The following is a 24322-nucleotide window of genomic DNA, read 5'->3' as shown; positions in this document are numbered from 1 at the left end:
TAGGCAGACAAAATGAGCATTCCCCAGACACTGAAGGGTGTCTGGGTTCCGTCATAGAAATCAGGGGAAGAGCTTGGTTCTTTGGGAGGGACTCCTTCACACTGAAAGACCTCCTAGACACCCCCTACGTGAAGCATTTTAGGATGTCCAACTGGTAGAGAACCCGAGGAAAGATGCAGAATATGCTGAGGAGATTATATCTTGGGTTGGGTGGGCGTGCCTCCATGTCTCTGTAGGAGAAGCGGCTGAGGAGAGGACCACTCTCAAAACAACAGTAGCTTTACCCACCTCCTGTTATAACCTTATAACCTTCTTTGCAAGTGGCAACCAATCAAAAAAAAGACAACAGTGTCATTCAGCATAGGAAGGACTGAGGGGAAAATGTGAACATAGTGCCTAATACTGGCCCAGCCATTTTTTGGTAATTTAAATACAATGTGAAGCAAGCGGTCACATTTGTGCCCTTGTTATACTCAGATTACAATGGTGGAAATTAAGTCTCTTTTAAATATATTTTAATTAGGAAAATGTATTTGACATCTGCTTGTGAGAGGAAAACACTGAGGCAGGCTCATTCAGGCACATTTTAAATTTCCACGGTGGTTGTGTGAATTGTTAGTCCTCTTTGAACTTCAGAAGTTGTTGAAAACACAACACATATACCTGTTCGATTGATGGACATGTTCGCTGCTACGGTGCGGGACAGCTTATTGGCTGACACACGGTATAAGGACCCACGAATCCAGCACATGCTGCTTCCTCTCCACTGCTGGGTGGATGACGGGTGTCTGTCGTGGGGAGCTCGAAGACGGCTCTGAAGGAAACTCCTTAGAGAAAGAGGGATTCAAATAAAAGAAGAATAGATGGTATAAGGAAACATCTGAGGAAATCAAATTACTCCCAATTCTGGTTTATTGCTACTTGGAATTATCCACTCAGCCCAGTTAATACACTGTAAAATTTTCATTCATGCATTGCTTTGAGCGAAAACCATCTGCTAGAAGACTTTCCGCTCACCCTCTTTCTTTTACTGGTACCCATCCTTTCTCCCCAGCTCTCTCAGTATAACCCCTCTCTTCACTTTATGTTTCCCATCCTGTAGTCCCCCCTCTCTCGCTCTCTCTCTCTCTCTCATGTCACAGCACTCTGTTAAATTGCTCCTCTAATGGAAAGGACGGTAGTGTGGAAATGGAGAGAATTGAAAAGAGGAGAGAAGGAAATCAATGAGATAATAGGCAGGGCAGGGGGCCAGAGCAGCACGGTTGGCCCCTACACTTGAGTGTAGAGATCACACACACACACACACACACACACACACACACACACACACACACACACACACACAGAATTACAACACATTCCTACTATGGTATGTATAGTACACAAAATCACAGGCCTCTGCACACAGGTTCAAGATTCAGGAGTCCCTCGGTTGGCCTGTGTATGTGTGCGGCATCTGTATGTGCGAGTCCACAGTGTGTGTGGAGCTTCTGGGTGGTGGTGGGGCGGTGCAGGGGTTATGGCGATAAATTGCGCTGTCCTGTCACTTCTATTTGGGGCGGATTGGGCTAGTGTGCAGGGCGCCGCTGGAGGTAATTTGCTGCCGTATTTCAGATGGGCTGGAAATGGGTTTAGAGCGAGAGTTCATGCCTCCCATTACAGAAAAGAGAGAGAGGGTTACCCCAAATGCATGGCGCACACAAAACAACTGACATGGATGCTTAACACGTGCAGAGCTGCTGCACTGCTGCAAATAATATCAGCCATCAGCTGTGTTCACATGCACGCTCTATTAGACTGTGTGCCATAACTCAGCAGCACAGACACTCAGTTTCACTGATACAAGATCAGTGGACGCCCTACACAGGGCAACTGCAGCCAGGGGAGCTGTAATGGAGGCTAATGTTGGAGCACTGACTGCCACCCAGGGAGGCTTAAACAAGGACTGGGTGGCCTAGGGAGCCACAATGGAGGTTAATGGGGATATGACATGAACAGTTAACACAGACGGCAGTTAACCCTGACACAGGGCTGCAGTCAAGGGGTGACGTTAGGATGTTTTCTCACCGGGTTCATATGTTCATACAAGTCTAAGTGTCAGAGCAATCGTCCCAGTGATTTCACATGTCTGTGCATGACTACTTTCATGTGTGCCGTCCCCATCACAGAGCAGTTCTTCCCTTTGGCACAAAAATTATAACTGTTTGATGTACACACCTCTAATCTTGCAAACTAAGATCTGTTCAAGCTTTGTTCAATCCTTATGTTCATTATAATAACAGTCATGTCTATAAATTGTAATAAAGAGGGAACCCCAACAATCAGATGACTCCCACTGAGCAAGCACTTGTGGACAGTGGGAAGGAAAAACTCCTTTTTAACAGGAAGAAACCTATGGCAGAACTCAGCCAGGCTCAGGTAGGGGTGAGAGGGGGGTGAGAGGAGGAAGATGGATGCAACTCTGCAAAGCTAAGCCCTGCTTCCATGTTGTCTTTAGAAAGAAGAGGTTGTGTTCTAGAAACACTTCCAAACAAGCCATACATATTCAGTCTTGTTCTAATTGTTATAAACAGTTATGAACTTTAACTCTTAACGTGCTAACTGAGTCAGAGATTTAGATACTGGGTTTTTCTGCAATTTATTTCAGCACTGCTTGGTCTGAACTTGGGGTGAAGACACTGTGATGTCCACTCCTGGGAATATTGTGTCATTGTGTTAACACACACACCTGAATATTCTATATGAGAAAACTACAAAAACTCTTTCCTTTTTAGATAAAGGTGCTATATTTACTGATACTTGACACACATGCCACCTTTGATAACACAGCATATGGCTGCTATTTATCCTCTTTTTTTTTTTTTTACCTTGTTAATTCCTATGAAAGCAGTCAGGCTACGCATATAGAATAGTTGCTACTGTAATAAAGTGCTTTTTGAATTTGAATAGTTTTTTCACAGGAGTCCATTTAAAAAGATTCAATTAATCTACAACATTGGAGGAGGAAAATGTTGCTGGTGCTGAAGTTCTGAAAAAGCAATACCATTTTCTTGTGATGCAAATATTAACCAATGAGTTACTTTTAAGTAGGCAGCACTATGATGTAACAGATTCATTTTTGATGAGCGTAATCTTGTGTGGGTTTTATAATTCATCTTTAAGGACACTTGGGGGTAATGTAGTCCATTCTCAAAGCTGAAGACTGGGCTGGTAAACCGTCTGGCAACACCAAGACAAAACATCTCAAAAGAACGTCTTTTCTTAGACAAAATGAGTACAGCTCTGAACTGCATGCACACACGGAAGTGCACATAATGAGTCACACTGGTTCACACATGGCTTGTTTATACACAAATAACATAATAGTAAGTTCCAGAGAACACAAAAAATGAAGCCAGCATTTAACTGCAGTTCTTTAAATGGCCACTTGAGGCTCTCAAGGCTTTGTCACAGGGCTGTCACTGGGGATGTTGCCGGTCCAGCACAGGGCCTGCTAGGTCTCACCTCTGGTAATTTGTGTTTGTGCTGTTGGTGCTTCTTGGAGCATTTTAATGAAATATTCTGACAAATAATATGACTTGCTATGGTAAGGCGATAAAAAGAAGTTATGCTTCAGTTTTGGTGAGTGAAATTGTTTCTATTGGTCCTTCCTTCATAATAATTAGCAGCTATCTCCATCTGTACAATGCACTTATACAACCAATTGATGCAGCTCACAGATCTGATGACAGCTTACAAGGCGGCTCAGATACTGTGACAATGAAATAATCCATGCCGGTCTTTGTTCACTTCACCATGTGTCAGCAGCAGCGCTCCTTTGTTAGTGGGAGAGCTTAGATAGAGATAAAAATCTGTACTTTGCAGTTTTTTTCCTGCCTGCAATACCAACAAGTTTTGTCTGTGACTAGTAAAAATTATTTCAAACTGTGGTTTGAGTTTACATTTCTTTTTCATCTCTCTCTCTGCACAGAACTGCTAAAATCTCAAAATATCATTTTCCGGGGTGCGTAAAAATGTGATTATCAATTTCTCAAACCAACTGAAAATAAAATTTTCTTTAAATATCTTATAACTAGCAGAACAATAACAGTCGAAACCACAAACAAATTAAAATTACACAGACATAAGAGGAGCTCAAAGAGAATGGGGAGGCGTTTTTGCTTGATTAATTTATAGGACAATTAAATTTACTTTTAGATTGAAGTTCTACAAATTAACAAATTTGTTCAGCCCTGAAGCACAGTTTATGTAATCTTTACACTTTTAAGTGTGCTAGAAAGCATAAAATAGAGATTGGAGGTCACAGACAGTAAAAGATCTTAAACTCATCAAAAAACAACTGTAAAAAATATGTTATGAAAAAACAAGAGAACTAGAGGACAGGGCAAGGCTACAAAGAAACTCTCTTGAGACCATCCAGTATGTCTGACTCTGTATATGTGTATGCAGGTGTGTGTATGTGCGGTGCTCTGACCATGCAATGCAGAGATAAAGGAGAGCGCGATTCAGCACTACCGGTGCCGTTGATGAATGATCCGACTTTTGTTTTAGTGACAAGGAAGAATTTGGAGGGTCGCGCAACTGCTCAGAATAATGCTGCCCTTGTCTTATTTGTCTGCAACCCCAGCATTAGTAAGCTCATATTGGGAAACAGTTACCCTTGAAACAGAGCACAGCAAAAACAGTTGTCTGGCTAATTCTAACCGAGAGCATTGCTTCTTCACACTTTTAAAGGAAACCAAAGTAGCCGAGTTACGCATCAGGATCCTTTCAAATCCAACGTAAGGGGAACTGACTGTAGTGTAGAAAGTAACAATAAAACATATTTATTGAGAACTCAGCATTAAAAAGCAGCAGAAGAGAATCTTAACACACAACTGTATGGTGGGAGGTGGATGACTAATGTGATAAGTAATGAGCAAAGGAATGAATTGCGGTATAAAGCGGAATGAATGGGGTGGTGAATGCAGGAAAAGAAGAGAGAAGTGAAGAAGAGGGAGCGCTGCTTCACTTTATTGCCCAGTCTCTTACATCCTGTACTGATCAATACTGAAGCACTAAAGGAGATGAGCGCCGGACCAGATGTGTGTGTGTACATATATATATATATATATATATATATATATATATATATACACACACACACACAAAACTATGTATGTATGTATGTATGTATGTATGTATGTATGTATATGCATGAGGGCCTTAACATTTATGCCAGAAATAAAGCAGAGAAAGATGGAGGCATTTGCAAGACTGACATGAAATTTTATCAAACAGAAAGACATAAAACACAAGAAAGAACAGCAACAGAGCAAACATAGGGGGACAGAAAATTAAAGAGTGGTTCGCGGGGAGAAAAATAGCAAGGGAGATGAAAGGAGGGTTGGGCTGTAATTTATCCTCCAGAGTGCATGCTTTACAGCTTTCTTAATTCAACTCCTGATACTATTAATGGAGTTAATGTTGAGATTATATCTATTTTCTGGTGGCGGGGCCTGAAATACTGCAGCCGATTCCCCCGCCCCTTCAAACTGTCACCCAGCTCTAAATCACACACCATGCCTGTTATGGCTAAAACTAGGAGAGAGAACGGTATGTTGGGCAGAGGCAACCTCACTTCCTGTGGGCCTGGGAGCAAGACATCTGTGCAACTAAATGGACGAGAAGGACAAGTTTAAAAAAATAAAATCAGTTTTACCAGTCACATATTTACAGATAAACTGTTTTTTAAAACCAAAAACTAAGTAAAACTAGTTAAATTAAACTCCTTAAGCACCCCCCCTTCTCAATAGAGGCACCATCATCAGCCTCAAAAAATCCTTAGGGGATGCAAGATGCCCATGAAGCAGAATATTCTCAGTGTTGCAGGTGCATGTTTCAGCTTTAACACTCTTAGTACCCATTCTAAAATGTGTCACCAAGAACAATTTTCAAAAGTTTAAACAAGTCAATGCTGTCAAGTAGGATGGGTGATTGGAACAGAGGCCAGTGGGAACAATAATATTATCCAGGACACCCCCGTGCTTTTAATTAAGGCAACCAAAACATTGCTCACAAATCTCAGCCTGGAACTCAGTGACACTTTGACTCTCAACATATATGATACACAAAGTTCACCTTTATTTTATTTTTGTTGGACAAGATAAGAAATGTTTCTCAATGGCTTTTACCAAGCCACAGATAAATGCGCCTACAAGTGCATGCTATTTAGGCAAGCTTTATGTTCAGTCCTTGAAATCATTTTTGTTGAATGCAGACAGAACTTTAGGGGAAAATGTGTTTAGATTTTTTTCTTAAAAAACAAAAAAATATATATATATTTTTTAATATATGCATATCATTGAATTAAGTCTTAACAAGAATGTCAAAAATGAATTAAATGGTACCACACCACTTTTAAATATCTAATCAATGGCTTTTCTCTACAGGTTATCTGAACACATTGGGATCCTCTGGACTACTGAGCGGTCAGGTACGGTATGTATGGTATGTTTTCTAAGATGGAGCTGTGGCAGGCAGAGATAAGAGTTGAGAAGGTATGAAGCGAGACCAGCGGGTCTGATAGGCCAAAGATGAAGAGGAGTACTCAGTAGTTAAGAGCAAAGAATATGAGCTCATGCTGCACTCAATAGCTTCAAATTGATAAAAGTGGTGGTGGTCTTTGGAGTTAAACAGATAGATAAAGCATAAAAAAGGAGCAGGTATGAGGGTGGGGTGGGGGTACGAGTCTCCCTGGGGACCCGATGGGTCCCCCTCCCTCCCTATCTCTTTCCTCACTTCTACACATGTGGTGATATTTCACAGGATGTCAGGGGGCTCAAATTGAAAATCCCTTGATGAATCAATATTTACTGCAGCAGCTAAATGAATAGTAATAAGTCACCAGACGCTGAGTCCAGCCACAGTCCAGGGTCTTCTGTTTCACCAAATCTGGATTGCACAAATTAACTCTGCTCATCATCAACACACAAAACAAATACACAAAATTATTTCATTACAAGTGGCTACGCGAACAAATTACAAGATCGCACAATCTAAATGACAAAGACAGCACTGTTGAACTTACCAACAGTGACAGCTGTAGACATATCGAACTCCTTTCTAGCACTACAGAGCAGCATGAAATCTGTTCACTAAGGTCTGTGACACACTATGTAATTCAGAGGCATAAAGTTTAACTTGATTCTTTCTAAACTTTGTTATGTTAAACTGAAACTTTTTGCATGGGCCAAACCTTTATTCTTTCTATGTGTACAAAACAAGTTAATCTCATATACTGCAACAAAGAAATGAAGCAGATATGTCATCTCGGTTTCAAACCACCCCTAATCTAACTCCTAGGAAACCAGAGAATTGAATTATGGTTTATATTTAAACTGTTCTTCCAAGTCTTGGCAAACAAAAAACATAGGACATAATCTTACATAAAAAAAAATATCACATTCTTTATTCTTTAGATCTTAGTGTTAGGCGTCTTAAACATGCATTCTTGAAACTGGCCAGCAGGGGGTAACCCACTAATTTTAAAACGAGGTCTGACTGTGAAGAAGTCTATGAGAAAATGTTTCTTGATTTTTTTCTGAACTGCTAGTTTCACTTGTTCTTTAACATAACATGTTAATTTTGTAAATCCCAGCCGCATTTAGAATAAAATACACAACCTCACCCAACCACCATCGCCCTGGGAACCAAGGCAACAACATAATTGTGGAAAACCTTGGAACAACCATGTTTTCAGGGATTTCAGTGTTTAAGCTAAGCTTACAAATCTCGGTTATGAAAAGATTATTCAAGAGTGAATTTTTCTCAGTGACAAAACCTTGGATATCACATCACTGGAGCCCCCCAGGGGTGTGTTCTGAGCCCCCTGCTGTACTCTTTGTACACATATGACTGTGTGGCCACTACCAGCTCCACCACCATCATCAAGTTTGCTGACGACACCGTCGTGGTGGGCCTGATCTCTGATAACAACGAGACGGCCTACCTGAAGGAGATTAGGAATCTGGAGAACTGGTGCCAGAGGAACAACCTCCTTCTAAACGTCAGTAAGACAAAGGAGCTGATAGTGGACTTCAGCACTAAGCAGGAGAGGAACTACCAGACCCCCGTCATCAACGAGTGCCCAGTGGAGAGAGTGGACAGCTTCAAATACCTCGGAGTTCACATCACGCAGGACCTGTCATGGTCCTGTCACATCAACACCGTGGTGAAAAAGGCCCGACAGCGTCTCTACCACCTCAGACGCTTGAGAGACTTCCAACTGCCCTCCAAGGTGCTCAGGAACTTTTACTCCTGCACCATAGAGAGCATCCTGGCGGGAAACATCTTAACCTGGTTCGGGAACAGCACCATGCAGGACAGACGAGCTCTACAGAGGGTTGTGCGGTCAGCTGAGCGCACCATCCGCTCCGAGCTCCCTGACCTGCACTCAATCTACAGCAGGCGGTGCCGGACCAAGGCCAGGAAGATCGTGAAGGACCTTAGCCATCCCAACAACAGACTGTTCTCTCTGTTGAGGTCAGGAAAACGATTCCGCTCCCTGAAGACCAACACAGAGAGACTGAGGAGGAGCTTCTTCCCGCAGGCGATACGGTCTCTCAATCACACCACCACACAGTACTGACCCACACATATAGTTCTTACACACACACTGGACATTCTGGACATTGTTTTTGCACAACACTGGTCACTATATTCTTCATTTCCGGTTAATACTTGTACAGCTGCTGTTATTGTGTATATATTTATTTAGATTTAGATTTCTTCATACATTCTTATATAGTTCTGTATTGTGTATTTTGTTGTACAGTTATTTTATTTTCAACTTTAATTTATATATTTTATCTTATTCTCCCAGTTAAATTTACCCTTCATTCTAATTTGTGTTGTACAGTTATTTCATTTTTAACCTTAATTTATATTTTATTCCTTCCTAGTTAAATTTACCCTTTTTAATTTTTCATATTTATTTCCTATCTTATTCATAGCCTTTTCCTTTTTTGTTTTCTTTAGGTCACGAGCAGTTGTCCAAGTATTTCACTACATATCGTACTGTGTATGACTGTGTACGTGACAAATAAAATTTGAATTTGAATTTGATTTGACATAAAGAGGAGTTTGACCTCCACTTAGCACCATATCAAAAAGACACAAAACAACCTCCATTCTCTTTGTTAGAGGGCTTAAAATATGGGTGCTGCAATGACTAGCTGATTAACTGACATAGCTTTCTGGCTCCAACTTTTCAAATGTGGTATACAATGAATCTATTTGAAAACACCAATAAAGAGATCTCTTTGTGACTCTGGAAATGAAACAGTTTGCATTTTTAATGACAATTTTGATGGACAAAAAAAGATGAATGATAAAACCAGTGAGTCCAATTAACATGCATTCACTGTGAACTCAGAAGTACTAAGACAAAGATGAAAGATTGATGAATGAAGATAAAGAAAAAGTGAGAGATGAGGGCTGCAATGACATTAAAAAATAAATAAATAAATAAAAACACCCAACCACCCAGCTCCCTCTCTCTCTCTGTATCCGTCTTGGATTTGATGTGTTCCCTGCTGGTATAAATTAATGTGAGGAGCACACTATTGTAAATGGTTTATTCTCTGGGTTATCTACTGTGTAAAAATGAACACCATAAATTTTCGACCCCTACCACTCATGCTACACATGACTGTAACATAAAAGACAGGGATTCACTCTGCACTGAAAGATATTAGAGACTGAATCACATTAAAGCCAGACCTGAGGAAGTATCTGATAACGTGGATTACCTGGCAGACTGGAGCCTCTTGGCACGCCAGGAAAGGGCTGGGTTGTAATAGCGGGTCTGCATGGCACTGGAGCCCAGATGGGTCACCATCTTGTAGCGTGTCCTGAACACCCTTTGGGAGGCGGGGTTACGATGGGAGGAAGAGTTGGCATCTATGGGCAGGGATGATTAAGAAACAGAAGCCAGAGTTAAGCATCCAGGCAGTGAGTGTGAACAAATGCACATTGACATCATTCTGAATGCATAATGTGTGCATACACACACATAAGTTTGTCTGAGAACTCTGGCAGGTGTGCTCTTTAATAAGCTTCACATATAAAAATGAGAGGGAATAACAAAGGCAGAATTTTTATGAGTCTAATAAATCATATGCTCTGTCTCCTTCCTCGCTGCCATCATTTCTCCTACCCAGCCTCCCTCCTTCCTTCTCACTTTAAGTCTCATTCGTTATATCATTTTACAAATCCATCAGAGAAGAGGCATAAGAGCAGTGAGATCGGAAAGGGGGTTGGGGGGCTCTAGTGTTGTTATTTATTTATTTATTTATTTATTTATTTTGACTGTTTATCCATCAAGTTATTTTATGATGGCCTAAGCTGGCTGACGCACAGAGAACAGAATTTGCATTGAGGATCGCTGGAGTCCCTGTTCACATCAACATCAGCCACTACAAAGGCCTGTGCACTGAAGTTAAATTGCAAAGACATTGTGAATACCTCTAAAAGGTTTTTTTTGTTGATCACACTTCTGTATTCTGTAGTTACTGGCAGTCGTTACTAATATGTCAGATAAAGTTATTTATTTCATATTCTGTATAGTTTTTCATATTTATATCCTGTACATAGCTTGTACTCACTACAGCCTGTACATACTTATAGTTATAGAATATTCACAACATACTTCATACCGTGTACATTATAACATACCATACCCATTTCTGTAATATACTCACATATCTGTATTATTGCTAATATATATTGTAATATATCTATATCACTAAAGCACTTCTGGATGGATGCAAACTGCATTTCGTTGCACTGTACCTGTGCATGTGCAATGACAATAAAGTTGAATTCTATTCTATTCTATTCTATAAAATGTATTTTTCTGAAAAACTACTTACTTTTTACTTTCCTTTTATTATGAAAACCCAATAATGAATAATAACAGCAGGGGTTAGTGTCAAAAATGTAGTAGTGTATTCTAATTCATGGTTGTGCTGTAGTTGGTTCTTCATTTTAGCCTCTGCCACTGAGAAGAGAGAAAATACAACATAAAGAACTTCTTTGCAGAAGCCTGAAGCTGTGTTAAAATAATGCCACCTGCAGACTAAAACCACTGTTTGGGTTACTCGTCTGTACATTACGAGTGAGTCTTTGACGTGGTCAACGTGCTGGTGTTCACATTCCTTTTCAAGCCAACTTTTCAACCAGTCAGCATTGTCAATGGTCTCATCACAGTCTGCAGTCTAACTCTAACTCTACCCCCCACCACCACCCCGAGATCTGGTATTCATGATGAGAGAGTTGGACTGCTGCATAATGTCTTCTGCAGCATATCTCAAAGATTCTCAATGCCGTTGAAGTCTGGACTCAATTGTGGCCAAGGATTGAGTGAAAATGATGTTTTATGGTCCCTGAACCATTCTTTCACAATAAATTCTGTCATTGTTGTCCTGGAATATGCAAGGGAAGAAAAAAGAAAAAGTAATCCACTGATGGAAAAATCTGTTCATTCAGTACATTTAGCTACACTGAATATAGACCTGAATCACTCTGTAATAGAGTTAATCTAATCAAATCACACTGGTTCAATTCTAGCAAGAGACACAGATCCCCCTTTTGGCAATACGTCAGGAAGGGATAAAAGTCAGTTCAGACATGCAGAGCTACCCTTTGTGGTATCCCCTTGTAACTGGGAACAGCTAAAAGTGGCTTTATGTATTTATATGTTATGCAATTGTTTTTATTCAGAAGAGTGAATTCAAACAAGTTTGGCTATAATCTGGCTTGCTTTTTATGTTTGTCACTGTGTTGTTTGTTGATCTGTTTTGCTTGTTAATGCTTTGTTCTTAACCTTTCATTCTCTTTTTGGATGATTATGAAGCACTTTCGACAACACTGATGTTGTTTTTAAAATGTGCTATAGAAATAAATCTTGATTTGATTTGATTTGAGAAGAAAAATAGATTGAACCTGGCTTTTGTTGCTGAATTCAATTTTAGCATTCATGTACAATCTACTTTTCAAAATAAGTTTTTTTGAAATTCAGTGTTCAAACTGGTTGGATGACAGTGGCTTAAATACTGACCAAAATCACTGTGATAGCAATAAGCAGCATGAAGAAACTTTGTTTGACCTTCATCAAAAGTTCTTTGAGCCCATCATCTTGGCTATCAGGCTACAAAAACACTTTAGTCACTTTTATTTATGACCACATGTGGTCATAAATAAAACTCAGTCAAACTGGTAAAACTCAGTTACCTACACCCATTTTCTTTTAATCACTGAGTGCAGCCATGACTGCCTGTAGAAAATGAGGATTTTCTAACTTTAATGTTTTTTTAATCTGTTTCTTCTTCACAAATTATGTCAAGTAATTTGACAGCAAGCATGGATTTAATGGTGCTAATGTTAATGATATTTGAAGAAAAAGCAACAATCTCCCACTACCACAGACAAGAAAAAAAAAAAGGTTTAATGCAACATGAGTCAGTTGCTCAGTGTATTCAATCAAACTATTAAAGAAAAAAGAAGTCATTATCTGCACTCTCTTCCCCCTTCTACCAATCATTCAATGCAGTGGTCAGCGACAGCACTCAGTCTTCCTAATGAGTAAAGAAAAGAGTGAAGAGAGGTGTTAGAGGGGGGAATTAGGAACGAGTTTATGCACTCAGTGCAGAACTCATTTCCCATCACCTCTTTTACAAGTCTTTAACTGCCAGTTGTTAGGATTGTTGCTGTTTTAATTAGCGCCCAATAACAAACCGTGACTGTCACAAGGTCTGTGGTGAAGAATAATGAAATGATTCCATTTCCACTTCTACTCATTCAACCTTCCCTCTCTCCCTCTTGCCACACCTCCCCCTCATTCTTCGTCCTGTTCAGAGATGCTGGTTTCATTTGTCAGCCATGATGCAGCTCTGGATCAGCTGGAGAATTTATCTCAGACACACATTTACTGTTCAACAAATCACAGGAAGGGGGGAGGCAGGGGGCTGAAATACTGACAACAGGTTTACAACACGATCATAGACACAAGCACACAGCACACACCCTACATTAGTACACCAAGCAGTTTAAGTTTGTTATTTATTTTTTAAAAGGTAGCATTTTTTCACCATCCCTTTCCTTGCTAGAGGGTGCAACAGGACATGACTGGTGTGTTAAAAAGAAAAGAAAAAAGGCTTTCACACTGTATCAACAATCAAATTGTATCAATAATACATGTAAAGAATTTATAAAAAAAAAAAAAAAGGTGATTCTGTTCAACTGGATGCAGGGTTATCAGTGGGAAAAATATTTCATTACCCACTCTGTGCCAGCTGACTGCAATGGAAAAAAGATTTATCACAATATGAATTATTTTATATCACGATAACGATATATATCACGATATACCACCTGACCAGTGGTCATCTGGAAAGTACGCAGTCTGTAAACAGCGACAATAGAGGGTGCAGTCTTTGTTAATGAAATGGATGGTTGCGCTCATGTAGGGCGTATCTCTGATCGTCCATAAGTCAGTCATCAAGGCATAATGCACGACACTGCAAACATCCTTCTCTACTTTGGCCCGGCATGCGTCATATAAGCAAGGCAACTTGACTTTACTGAAGTGCTTATGTACCTCGGATCAAGGACTTTGACGAGGTCACGGAAGCTGTCCTTCTCAACTACATAAACAAGGGCCACGCCTTTACAAATGTAACGCGAGATGGCTCCTGTGATTTGTTTATGGCGCTGGGACGTTTTCTCATAAGGGCCTTGTGTGAAAGACTGCTGTATCTTCGGCAGGCTATAGTTTTTCTTTTCCCAACTTGCTGCAAAGAAACAGCATGTGCATCAAAATAAACTATTTCCAACAGTGTAATTTGAGTTCTAAGCATCCCAGAAATGATACAGAAAAGCATAAAGTCAAACATAACTTTTAAAAACACCAGCATAGGCTTATAAGGCCCTTTCCGTGAAAATGACATCACTTCCGGTTTCGATCAGGTAATGGCGGACATGCGATAGTTCGCGCTGACCTATATTCCAACGTAGGAAGTGTTATAAACAGCTGATCGGATCAGCAAAGCGTGTTTCTGGAATATTATGTTTTTGTTGCTGCTAGTGCTTTTTATGCAATTTTTGTAAAGCTATATGTGGAAGGAAACCGTGACCTAGGGCAAGCTAATGGCATAAGATGTAAGTACAACTCCTCCGGTTTCATATGCAAAAAAACTTATTGCGCTACCTTACGTGGTTCCAATTCTACAGGGAGTTAAAAATAGTTATACAAAATGGAGCGTGCCCACTCCGACCGGTTTTAAAGGGTTAATGATATATTTTATAAAATTAGGTTAGAAACGATAGAAGACAAATGGCACGATAGACACTTTTCTATCGTCCACACGATATATATCGTCATATTGCCCAGCACTAGCTATGAGTACTGTGAACAGAGAGTTGGGGAATGGAGCACGATCTTACTTTAAAGCTCAGACTTAAATCTTTCCTTTTTGGTAATGCTTATGGGCTAGTTACGGATGGCTGCTGGCGGCTTCCCCTGATGTACTGGGTGTGATTTTTTTTCACCGTCTTAAACCAGTATCAGTAATTATTAAACTATGTCTCTAATATAGTCTGTATTTTGTCTCATCTCCCTTTGCTGTCTCTCCTCTTTTCGCTTTTCACTCCCAATCAGTTGCAGCAGATAGCTGCCCCAGTGTGAACATTGCTCTCCTGGGGCTTTCTTCCTGTCAACAGGGAGTTTTTCCTTCCCACTGTCACCAAGTGGTTGCTCATAGGCTTTTTTTCTCTCCAATATTGTAGGGTCTTTACCTTTCAATATAAAGCGTTATGGGTATTATTATACTGTTAGCAATGCAATAAAAATATTCTTTTAACAGGTTTTCGACCATAATACATATATTTTTTTTATTAAATGATTCAAGATGTTCAATAATTAAACAACACAGACCAATCATTTCTGTGTGTGTAGTTACTTCTCAGAGATCCATTCTGATTAGTGAGTGCCCTGTTGTAAACAGGAATTAAATTTACTTTTGTCATGTCAAAAAAACTAAAATATCATGACAAAACTGAAATAAATTAAGTCAATTTAAAATAAGAGAGAGCGAGAGCGAGAAAGACCTAGCTTAAAAATAAGACAGTACAAAAGGTAGCCCTAGAGGGGGAATATGGGTGGGGGTAGTCATTTGTACAGGATTAGTTGCCTGGCTTCTAGTCACTTTTTCTCCCACAATCCATCTGTACTCCAGTCTGAGCTATTTGGGCATCCTGGGAGATGACAAATAGGGCTTGTCAAAGGTGCTGCCACGATTCCCACCCTGCAACCTCATACACCCACTTTCACCTACCTTCCCTCCCAACTAACACCTCAATGTGTCTCTAAGCACTCATTGCAAACATCATGACATCAACCGTGTCCAAGATGCTGTCGCACAGCTGTTCCACTCCTGCTGTTGTTTAATGACATCTATAGTGAGTTGTGCTGTTGGTGTTTTCGTTTGTGTGCATGTCAGCAGGGATGGATGGACGGTGTTGCTCTGATTGTAAACCACTGCAGGTTGTGTTGGTTGAGTGGCTCTTGGAGCAATGGGGTTTCAATCTTCCACTATAGGACCATGACCAATGAGCATGTGAACACATACACGCACACACAAACACACACTTACTCACATACATACACCTGGGGTCTCCATCTTCCCTTAATAGACCTCTGACAGTGGCCTGCCTTGCAAGTGGCGCCCTACACTGTGAAGCCACCATTTGCAGACGCACGCAGCTCGTATCCATCCATCCATCTCTCACTGACTCGCTGCTGTGAATCTACAGATAATCTACTCTCGTCACCTCACGCTGCACTCATCGCTCCTTTTGCAAGTGGTTTGCCTTCTAGTCAGAGCCACATTAACTATATAACATAGTTTTCCACTTATCCCTTAGGATACTCTTGTTTAGTGCTTCTGGCCAGGTACAGAGGTGAAAGTTTGTTTAATGACAGTATATGTCTACCTGGTATAATAACAATGCTACTTCTATCCCTATTAAGTAGACCGAGCATCAGGCATGACATGACCAATTACTGTATTTATTTATTTTCTGTCAATCAGTTAAAGCAACCAAGCAAACGGTATCACAAAGTCTGTGGTTTTCAAGCAGCTTTAGTTATGGTTTTTAGACCATTACACTGAATTTGCAATCAATTCAGTTGTTCAGGTGAAATCCAATCATTTATTGTCGCTAAATATGTTAATAAGTTTAAATGTGGTTTTGTGCATTTCAGACATTAAGGTATTTTACGACCCTTTGACAACACTGATAACTCATTTAGACACATCCCAAAACGGATAATTGAAATGCTCGTAGTTGAACTATATACCATATTGAAAAAACTAAGAGTAAAAGCAGCCATCAGAGAGGAGGGCTAGTATTCAATATTAGAATAACACCAAACCTTGCAAATCAGAACAACTTTTAATTTTAAAAGCTCTTGCTTAGGTGTTTTGTGTTTCTTGCTCTTTGGGCATTTGGCTCGTTGTTGCAACGATAAATCTTAAATAGACCCATAACAATTTGCATATCTACGGCATTAAAATTTGAAAATTTGAGTGAACCAACACCTCAAACCAGAAATCGAGGTTTTTTTCCCTTCACTTCGTCCCTCTGATTATAACAGTCCAGCAGACAAATTCACTTTTTTCATTTTAGATCCCACTTCATCAACATGAAGAGACAGATCACTTAAGTGGATCTGAAAGTGTTGAGCTCAAGTTCTATCCTTAAGATGACTGAGCCCCATATCATAGACTAGACTTTAAGAAAACTTGTCTTCCATGCTCTCTTTTACACTCTATCCTAAGCTCAGCATCCCGACAGTGCACCACTCTGAACCTCAAATCCTGCATCCTCTTAGGGATCACCCAGCAGTCTGCCTCTCCATACCTGACGGCTAATTCCAGAGAACAGCAGTCTCCTTCTGCCCCCTCCCTGGAACTAACCGATGGATAATAAATCTTATTATTGACAGTGCCTGTTCCCCTTGCCATCACATGTTCCCGTCCCCTGGGGCTCATCCTCTGACTCCCACAGCTCCATCTCTCTGAAAGAAGACAGCAGTGCCATGCTAACATCAGACTTAACAAGCAAGTTACCACAATTTAATAACCCACTGGAAGTCAACACAGTTATGATAATATGATCTCTGTGTGTTTGACACCCAGCGACACTCTCTGACAGATGAGCCAGAGACGTCAGAGTTTGATGTCCCGCCCTACCAAGAGAACTGCATTCCATGGTCTTGGAATTACAGCATCTCGTAACTCCCAAGACAGCAGTATCATCCGCTCACAAAGTATGAGCAGAATGTGAGCCCTGTAGGTTATGTTGCATGTGAACAAGTTTAGCATCTTGTTTTAGGAAAATCAAGAAGGATGGGGAAATGTGCCAACAGATGATAAAAAGTTCACATTTTTCCATGTAACACTTAATACTTGAAGCATTCTCTGTCAGGACAGGCAGAGTTTATCTTTATCCGTTTTTAAACCAAAATTATAAACAGGGTCTATTGTGTCCACTGTTTCAGGACATGTGATCCGTGTGCTTGCGTCTGTTTAATGCTTTATATGGATTGAGTAGGCACATTATTAAAACCACTTACTGCTGAAGCAAGTAACACTGATCACCTTGGAGCAGCAAACTGCTAAGAAACCTCTGTTTTTGGCATTTGTGTGGATGGACACCCCTTAGAGCAGGGGCCTTATAGAGCGGCTCCGCGTGGTTTGGGAAAATAAATTAGAAGTATTTGGGCAGATTTATTTAAATCTTGCTGACAGGAGCTATTTCACTCTCTGCTGTGGGGACATCACCTTAATCATTTACAGTCTTTTTTTAAACTAAATTCAAAGATCAAAAAATATTTTAAGAATTCACGAGGATATGTGTGTATTTTTAATTGTGTAAATTTATTCTCTTTATAACCCGGGATTGATTCCCATAGATTAGAAAAGAATTTTTTTTAAATTGGCAAAAAAAAAAAAAAAAAAAAAAAAAAAAAAAACTAGATGAAGAATTAGTTCTACAATAGATGTGATGACAGACAGATGGTGTTAACCAATTGCTCTTCAGTTCATGACCAAATTAACACTTGGATACAAGTGGTACAATGTTTTATCTACCAAAGTATTTCTGTATGATGGACCTACAATCTTTTTAGACGAATACTCATGGGCTCCATTAGTGGTGAGTGCCATTAGCAGATGCTGTCAACCAGCGTGTTGGTGATGTCACCACAAAGAGGGGTGTTCAAGGGGGAGAATGTGGTTTGTGGAGTAGGGAGTGTGGTGGGGGAGAGAAAAGGGAAGGCTACTGGCTTGTGGCCTCGTCCGTCATCATAGTGGTGCTATCAGCTGTAACATATCCAGCTGACCTGGGAAACAGGCTGCCCAGAGGAATGGCAATCCTCCCATTCAGCCAAGTGCAAGCACAAATGCATGAGATGGTATAAAACAAGAACAGCTACATTATACTGTTTCTGATACTGTTTTTGAAAGTGCATGTAAAAGTTTCAGTTATCTAGTTCCAGCATTTCAGCCCAAACCCAACAGAAAGGTACGAAGTGATATTTTTACACTTCTGAAGGGTTGTGCCCCTTCGGGTCCTGGGACTGGGTCGAGGTGATGCGGTTGCCTCTCCAGTGGTCCTCCTTGTACATTCGGACCCTGGGGGGGCCTGTGGATGTCCAGGCCTGAGTCTCCTCCATGTCTGCTTCATGCTCTGTGGGGCAGGGCTATAGCTCCCCACACCCTCTAGCGGATCGTTACATGGACAAACGTTTTGAACTGTTCGCTTGTTGTTTGTTTCCTTTTTTCTTCTTTTAACAGGTGATCCAATGGATTCTGTCAGTGTCTTCTCTTACTGTCCCCCGTTCCGCTCTGTTTTTTTTCTTCCTTTCTTTCCTTCTCTTTCTCCCTTTCTGTCTAATTGTCTGTCTAATTTGTAATAACTTAAAAAAATATATAATAATAATAATATAGATCAATTAAGTGGACCAATATGGCGTTGCCATATGTTCTCCACTTGAAAAAATAAATCAGTTGGGCATCTTTCCTGGCCTTCAGACAACAATTCTGATTGCTAAAGTACCAAACGGGACAGGCAAGAAAGACGGAAAAAAAGAGAAGCAGCAGCTGAAGAAAGAGGACTTCATTCAAAGAGTTTAAGGAGGAGTTGAGACAAGCTCTGGGTGGTAGGGTGGAGTTACCAAATGACTGGAAAACTACAGCTGTAGTTCTGAGGGAAAATCCAAAGAATTTGTTAGGCGTATCCTTTGGATAGAGGAAGAGGATAAGGAGACTTGGTTATTGAATGAGAAGTAACATGAAAATATTCAGTATTCAAAGGAAGAATTTAGCAAAGAAAAAGGGGATAGTCAGGGAGTTTCTGGGAGACTAGGCATACAGCTACGGTGGCAAAGACAAAGGAAACAGCTTACAGTAAATTGTATGTGAGGCTAGGGAGTAAAGATGGAGAAAAGGACTAGGGGCTGATGAATGCATAAAATGAAAGAGAGCGAGAGGTGAGGACAGAGGATAGTTAGAGAGAGGACAGTGGAATTTTTAACAAGATTGTTTAAGACAATCTTGAAGAGAGAGAAGGTTCCTGAGTAATGAAGAAGACGTGAATGAAAGTCAGAATACATGTGTGTGAATGAAAGGGAGACAGGTGGAAAAGTAAAGATGTAAGAGCAGACATATTGAAAAGAGAGAGGAAGAGAGAGGGGTCGGAAATCTAAAGATAGAACTGCCATTCAGAAGGAAAAGAGGAAGAATTCAGAGGTTTATGGATGTAGTGAAAGATCGGAGGGTTGGTGTGAAAGAAGAGGATGCTAGGGATGGAGGCCGATGACCTGCTGTGGCCACCCTTAAAGAAGAAGAAAACACAGCACAATCCTTAAGTATTTTTTCAAATGCTGAATAATATTTAAGTAGGCTTGACAACATCCTTGATGAATAATTAAATATTAATAGCACCTGTGTGTGTTTTTCCAGTGTACATGTATGCCCTTGTGGCCATAAAGAACATTAATAATGTAAATACAACATGGTGAAAACATACATTTCCTGTGAACTCAACCTTTACCCTGACCCCAAACTCGTAAGCTGCCAAAATCTTTAGTGGTGATTGGGACTTGGTCAGGTTCACTTCAAACGCTTCATACGTGTCCCAAGGTACACACACCATGTTACGTTTGGTCAACGGGTCAAAGTCTGGCTGTCAGTCAACATATCCCATTAGACACATCAAGAAGAAGTGCCTGGGGCTTAGTCCACTTAAGCACTGCTATTATACCATATCTTATATGTGCATGTCTTTGTGAGTATAGAGTAGGTGTGTTTGTGTGGGTACTGAGAGTGAGGTTAAAATGTATCTTATAAAACCCTTTTTGAAGTGCAAACGGAACACCTCTCAAGGGCAACCTAAGATTCAATGAGGCATGTGAGCAACACACATCAACAGCTGAAAAAGCCCACGGCACAGGAAGAAGAAAAAAAAAAAGTGATTGAGTTAAAGAAAAGAATGAGAATGGGAAAGCGAATGGGCTTTTAATCAAATGCTCTTCTGTTTTGGATTTTTATATTGCAGCATTAACCAAGATGTAGCCATCTCCAGGTGTCTGGAAATGAAATATTTTATATCAGTAATACTGAGCTGTCAACATGGTGACAAGATTATATGGTAAGATAACCCCAGGTTCTTCCTGAAGTGTGAGGAGTCGGATCCTGGATGCACAGAGAGTGACCACCAGGAGAAAACCACTGTTAAGGTCCTGAGTGGTGAACTAACCCATATGGAAGAGAAATAGTGAAAACTTATATGATTTACTCATGAAAGTGGCCACTTTTTCATTACTTTCATATATTGTTTTAGTAAGTATCCAAAACATACAAGTTTCATTACATAATTTTTCAAGGGATCTTATATCTGTTTTCACTCTTGTATGCTTTTCATACAAGTTTCACACAAGACAGATACAAACTTTATAAGATTTATATATATCTTTTCCATATGGGAAGGCACCTTGGCAGTGGACAGGGACCCTGCAAAACCTTCCATACAAATCGATGGAGAAGCTTCTATAATATTTGAATTTTCATTAGATTACTTTAAAACAGTTTACTGAACTGGACTGTTTCTCTGCATTTTATATTATTATGTTTTTCAATTTTTTTTGGTTTCTTTCTTTGTTCTTTTAAACCAGAGACTGGCAGTGTTTCTCAATCAATATCTAACAGCATTCTTGCTTTAAATCCTAGTCCCTAACATCAAGTCTATTAGCTCTTGAAGAAGACTACCAGGAGTGTATCCCTTAGGTCATGGGTGACACAAACTAATGGGTGTTTTTGACCATGAAGGTCATCTGGCACGGGCAGACACTCTTTCCTGCCAACCTCAGACTCCCTGAGAGGGGCTCTGCACCTCCCTGGTGTCTAAAAAGTCTGAAAGGTCTTGCTGTTGTGCCCACAAATATCTTGTGCTTCTTATGATATCGCATCTGGAGAAGGACCGGCACTTGAATTGTAAGAGACACGAGCTTGTGTGTGTTGGTTTGACTTAGTTGATTCGTCTTACTGAATGATGGGTTAAAGACACATGCAGGGTCTTGCAGTTTGTCAGTCACTGCACACACAAGAAGCAGAGGTGATTCACTGGTAGAGATTTAAAGCAGTACTGAGGTTCTGGTTGCAGATGCCAGCGTGACGCACATCCATCATGCTGCCGATTCTTTTGGGCCAGTGAGTGATGGAACCCAGTCAGCCGGTTGGACACCGGCCCTCAACTTATGTTTCAGCCACAGAATGAAAGACAAGGAGGTGATGTACAAGCCCACGGCGAGACACACAAGCATCATGAATGTGTTAGAGTTAAAAGAGAAGGGGAGAGAGCTAAGGCTGTGGAAAAAGGTGGTCAGGCTGTCGAAAGGGACCCGGATAGGACAGATAATGCCAGTGCAAAAAAGGAGCATTTACAGTAGATGTGCTTTACACTTTTCGCACTCATTCAAAGTCAGCGAACATCAATGCGGGCAAGAGTTTGAAACTTACGAAAGAACTAAATGATGCCTTTCTGCATGTTCCATGTATGGCTAAAAGAAAAAAGATAATTGTACAGACACTAAACTTTTACATTTTGGGCTCTTTCATTAACTGAAACTTTTGCAGTTTGTGATTATTCTGTGGATATTACAATTAGTCCTTAGCTAAACTTCAGATATTTGTAGTACAGTTTGATTTTGTAATTAATGTATAGGCATTTTCTTAGGATGCCAATTACATTAACATCTGTAAGCACTCCTATATTAAAATCTTCCTCCTTCTTTCATGACTTCTTCTCCCTCTATAATAATCAAAGTTGTTAATTTATTTATTTTTACTAAGGATGCTACATACATGAACAGAAAGTGTCCTTGTGTTACTGTAAAGTTTTAAGTATCCAGTAATATACAGACTATAGATTTACAGATGGCCCTGGGCAATGACAGTGATATTCAACCTCTGACTGTCAAAGTCATGAAGACTGCCTGCTGGGATAATACACAACTTGCATTTGATAGTACAGTCTGGCCCCATGCCATGATCAGCTCAGTAAAGTAAAGGCACTGCATTACCAGGGTGAAAACTAAGGGTTTGTGGGGGTGGGTGATGAGACACAGCCAAGTCTCTTATTGGCTTGCCAATTTGGTGAGGGGAAGAGCCTGAGAGGATTCCACTACCCCATCCTATAGAGAAAACAACCATGTGTTCTATGGAAGACCCCCCCCCCCTCTTGAATGCTTTCCACCTGTAATCATCACCAATCATCACTAAAATTTCCTTTCCTTAGTTTTAATGGATCATTCCTCGCCATGTCTGCGTAGGTGTCCGCAGCTCTATCTGTCCTTTTTGTGTGCAGCATCCTAACCCACCCATAGCCCCTGCTTCATTCCATGGTGGCATTCTGGGTGCAGCTGCCAGAATCTAATTGGTCCCTCTGGGCCAAGGGAGAGCTGGCATCAGCCTGCTAAAATGCTGATCACAACCAGAAGAAGTTGGCATCTGGTAGAAGCAGAGATTGCCACCAAACCACTGGCATGGTCCACTCACAAATACACAACACAGCAGCAAAAACACTGCTAAAGGTCCTTCAAAGTCACAGATAAATGCTTCAATTCTTGCGTCATGTTAAAATTGCTTACTGAGCACAGCACCAGAGAGTATGATCAGGACCAGCTGAAAAATAAACTACTTTATCCATGAGACATGCTTCATACCAAAAAACATAAAAAATAAATACTGCAACCATCACTATTTAGCAGGTTGTATAGAAACAGATTCCAGTCACTTGATCAGATTTTTAAGTTGACATTAAGTCAAGTATTAATAATATCAGTAAATCTCAAGACAAGCTCAGTCAGTTATGTCTTTAACTAAAAAAAGAGAAATAAAACTCAGAAAAAACCAAGACTAGAAAAGTTCTCTGCAAACAGCATGTGTTGTTACGGATGATGCCTGCAGCAATTAGGTTAACTGTCCTCATCAGAATGCTGTATAAGCATTCTGTTGCTCACATTCGGTGTGCGAGGTAGCATCAGCAAAAGCACTGCCAAGACTTACATGACTGTCGGTTATGTTGCACTACAGCATTGTCCTGATTATTTGCCACGTGCCAGGTACAACTGGGATGAGTATACCATATTATGTACTCTATATTCTACCATATACCTAAATACCAGTGTCAAAAAAGTTACAACATTATCTTACAAAAGTTACTGCTAGCTGGCTAACCATTTCTATCTTCCTTTAATTTTGTCGATTACACAAAATTCAATTCAGTTTTATTTGTACAGCGCCAAATCACAACAACAGTCGCCTCAAGGCGCTTTATATTGTAAGGTAGACCCTACAATAATACATACAGAAAAAAAACCCAACGATCATATGACCCCCTATGAGCAAGCACTTTGACAGTGGGAAGGAAAAACTCCCTTTTAACAGGAAGAAACCTCCGGCAGAACCAGGCTCAGGGAGGGGCGGCCATCAGCTGCAACCAGTTGGGGTGAGAGAAGGAAGACACGATAAAAGGCATGCTGTGGAAGAGAGCCAGAGATTAATAACAGGTGTGATTCAATGCAGAGAGGTCTGTTAACACATGTTGAGTGAGAAATGTGACTGAAAAGGATATACTCAATGCATCATGGGAATCCCCCAGCAGCCTACACCTATTGCAGCATAACTAAGAGAGGATTCAGGGTCACCTGATCCAGCCC

General features: G+C 40.4%; 1 protein-coding gene across 1 annotated transcript in view; it reads right to left on the bottom strand.

Annotated features, from left to right (window-relative positions):
- The window catches only part of zc3h3 (zinc finger CCCH-type containing 3), a 79898-nt gene that overhangs the window by 20165 nt on the left and 35411 nt on the right, over nt 1-24322 (bottom strand). The window contains exons 4-5 of the mRNA XM_005750282.1: nt 9792-9942; nt 664-827 (exon numbers count right to left, since the gene is read on the bottom strand). Of these exons, the coding sequence (XP_005750339.1) occupies nt 664-827; nt 9792-9942 (315 nt within the window). The remainder of the gene's footprint in view (nt 1-663; nt 828-9791; nt 9943-24322) is intronic.

The sequence above is a fragment of the Pundamilia nyererei genome, unplaced genomic scaffold, assembly GCF_000239375.1.
Source record: "Pundamilia nyererei isolate P.nyererei 1_Seehausen unplaced genomic scaffold, PunNye1.0 scaffold00267, whole genome shotgun sequence".
Classification (NCBI taxonomy): Eukaryota; Metazoa; Chordata; class Actinopteri; order Cichliformes; family Cichlidae; genus Pundamilia; species Pundamilia nyererei.
Note: the sequence above shows the minus strand (reverse complement) of the source record. Positions and strands in the feature narration are given on the sequence as shown.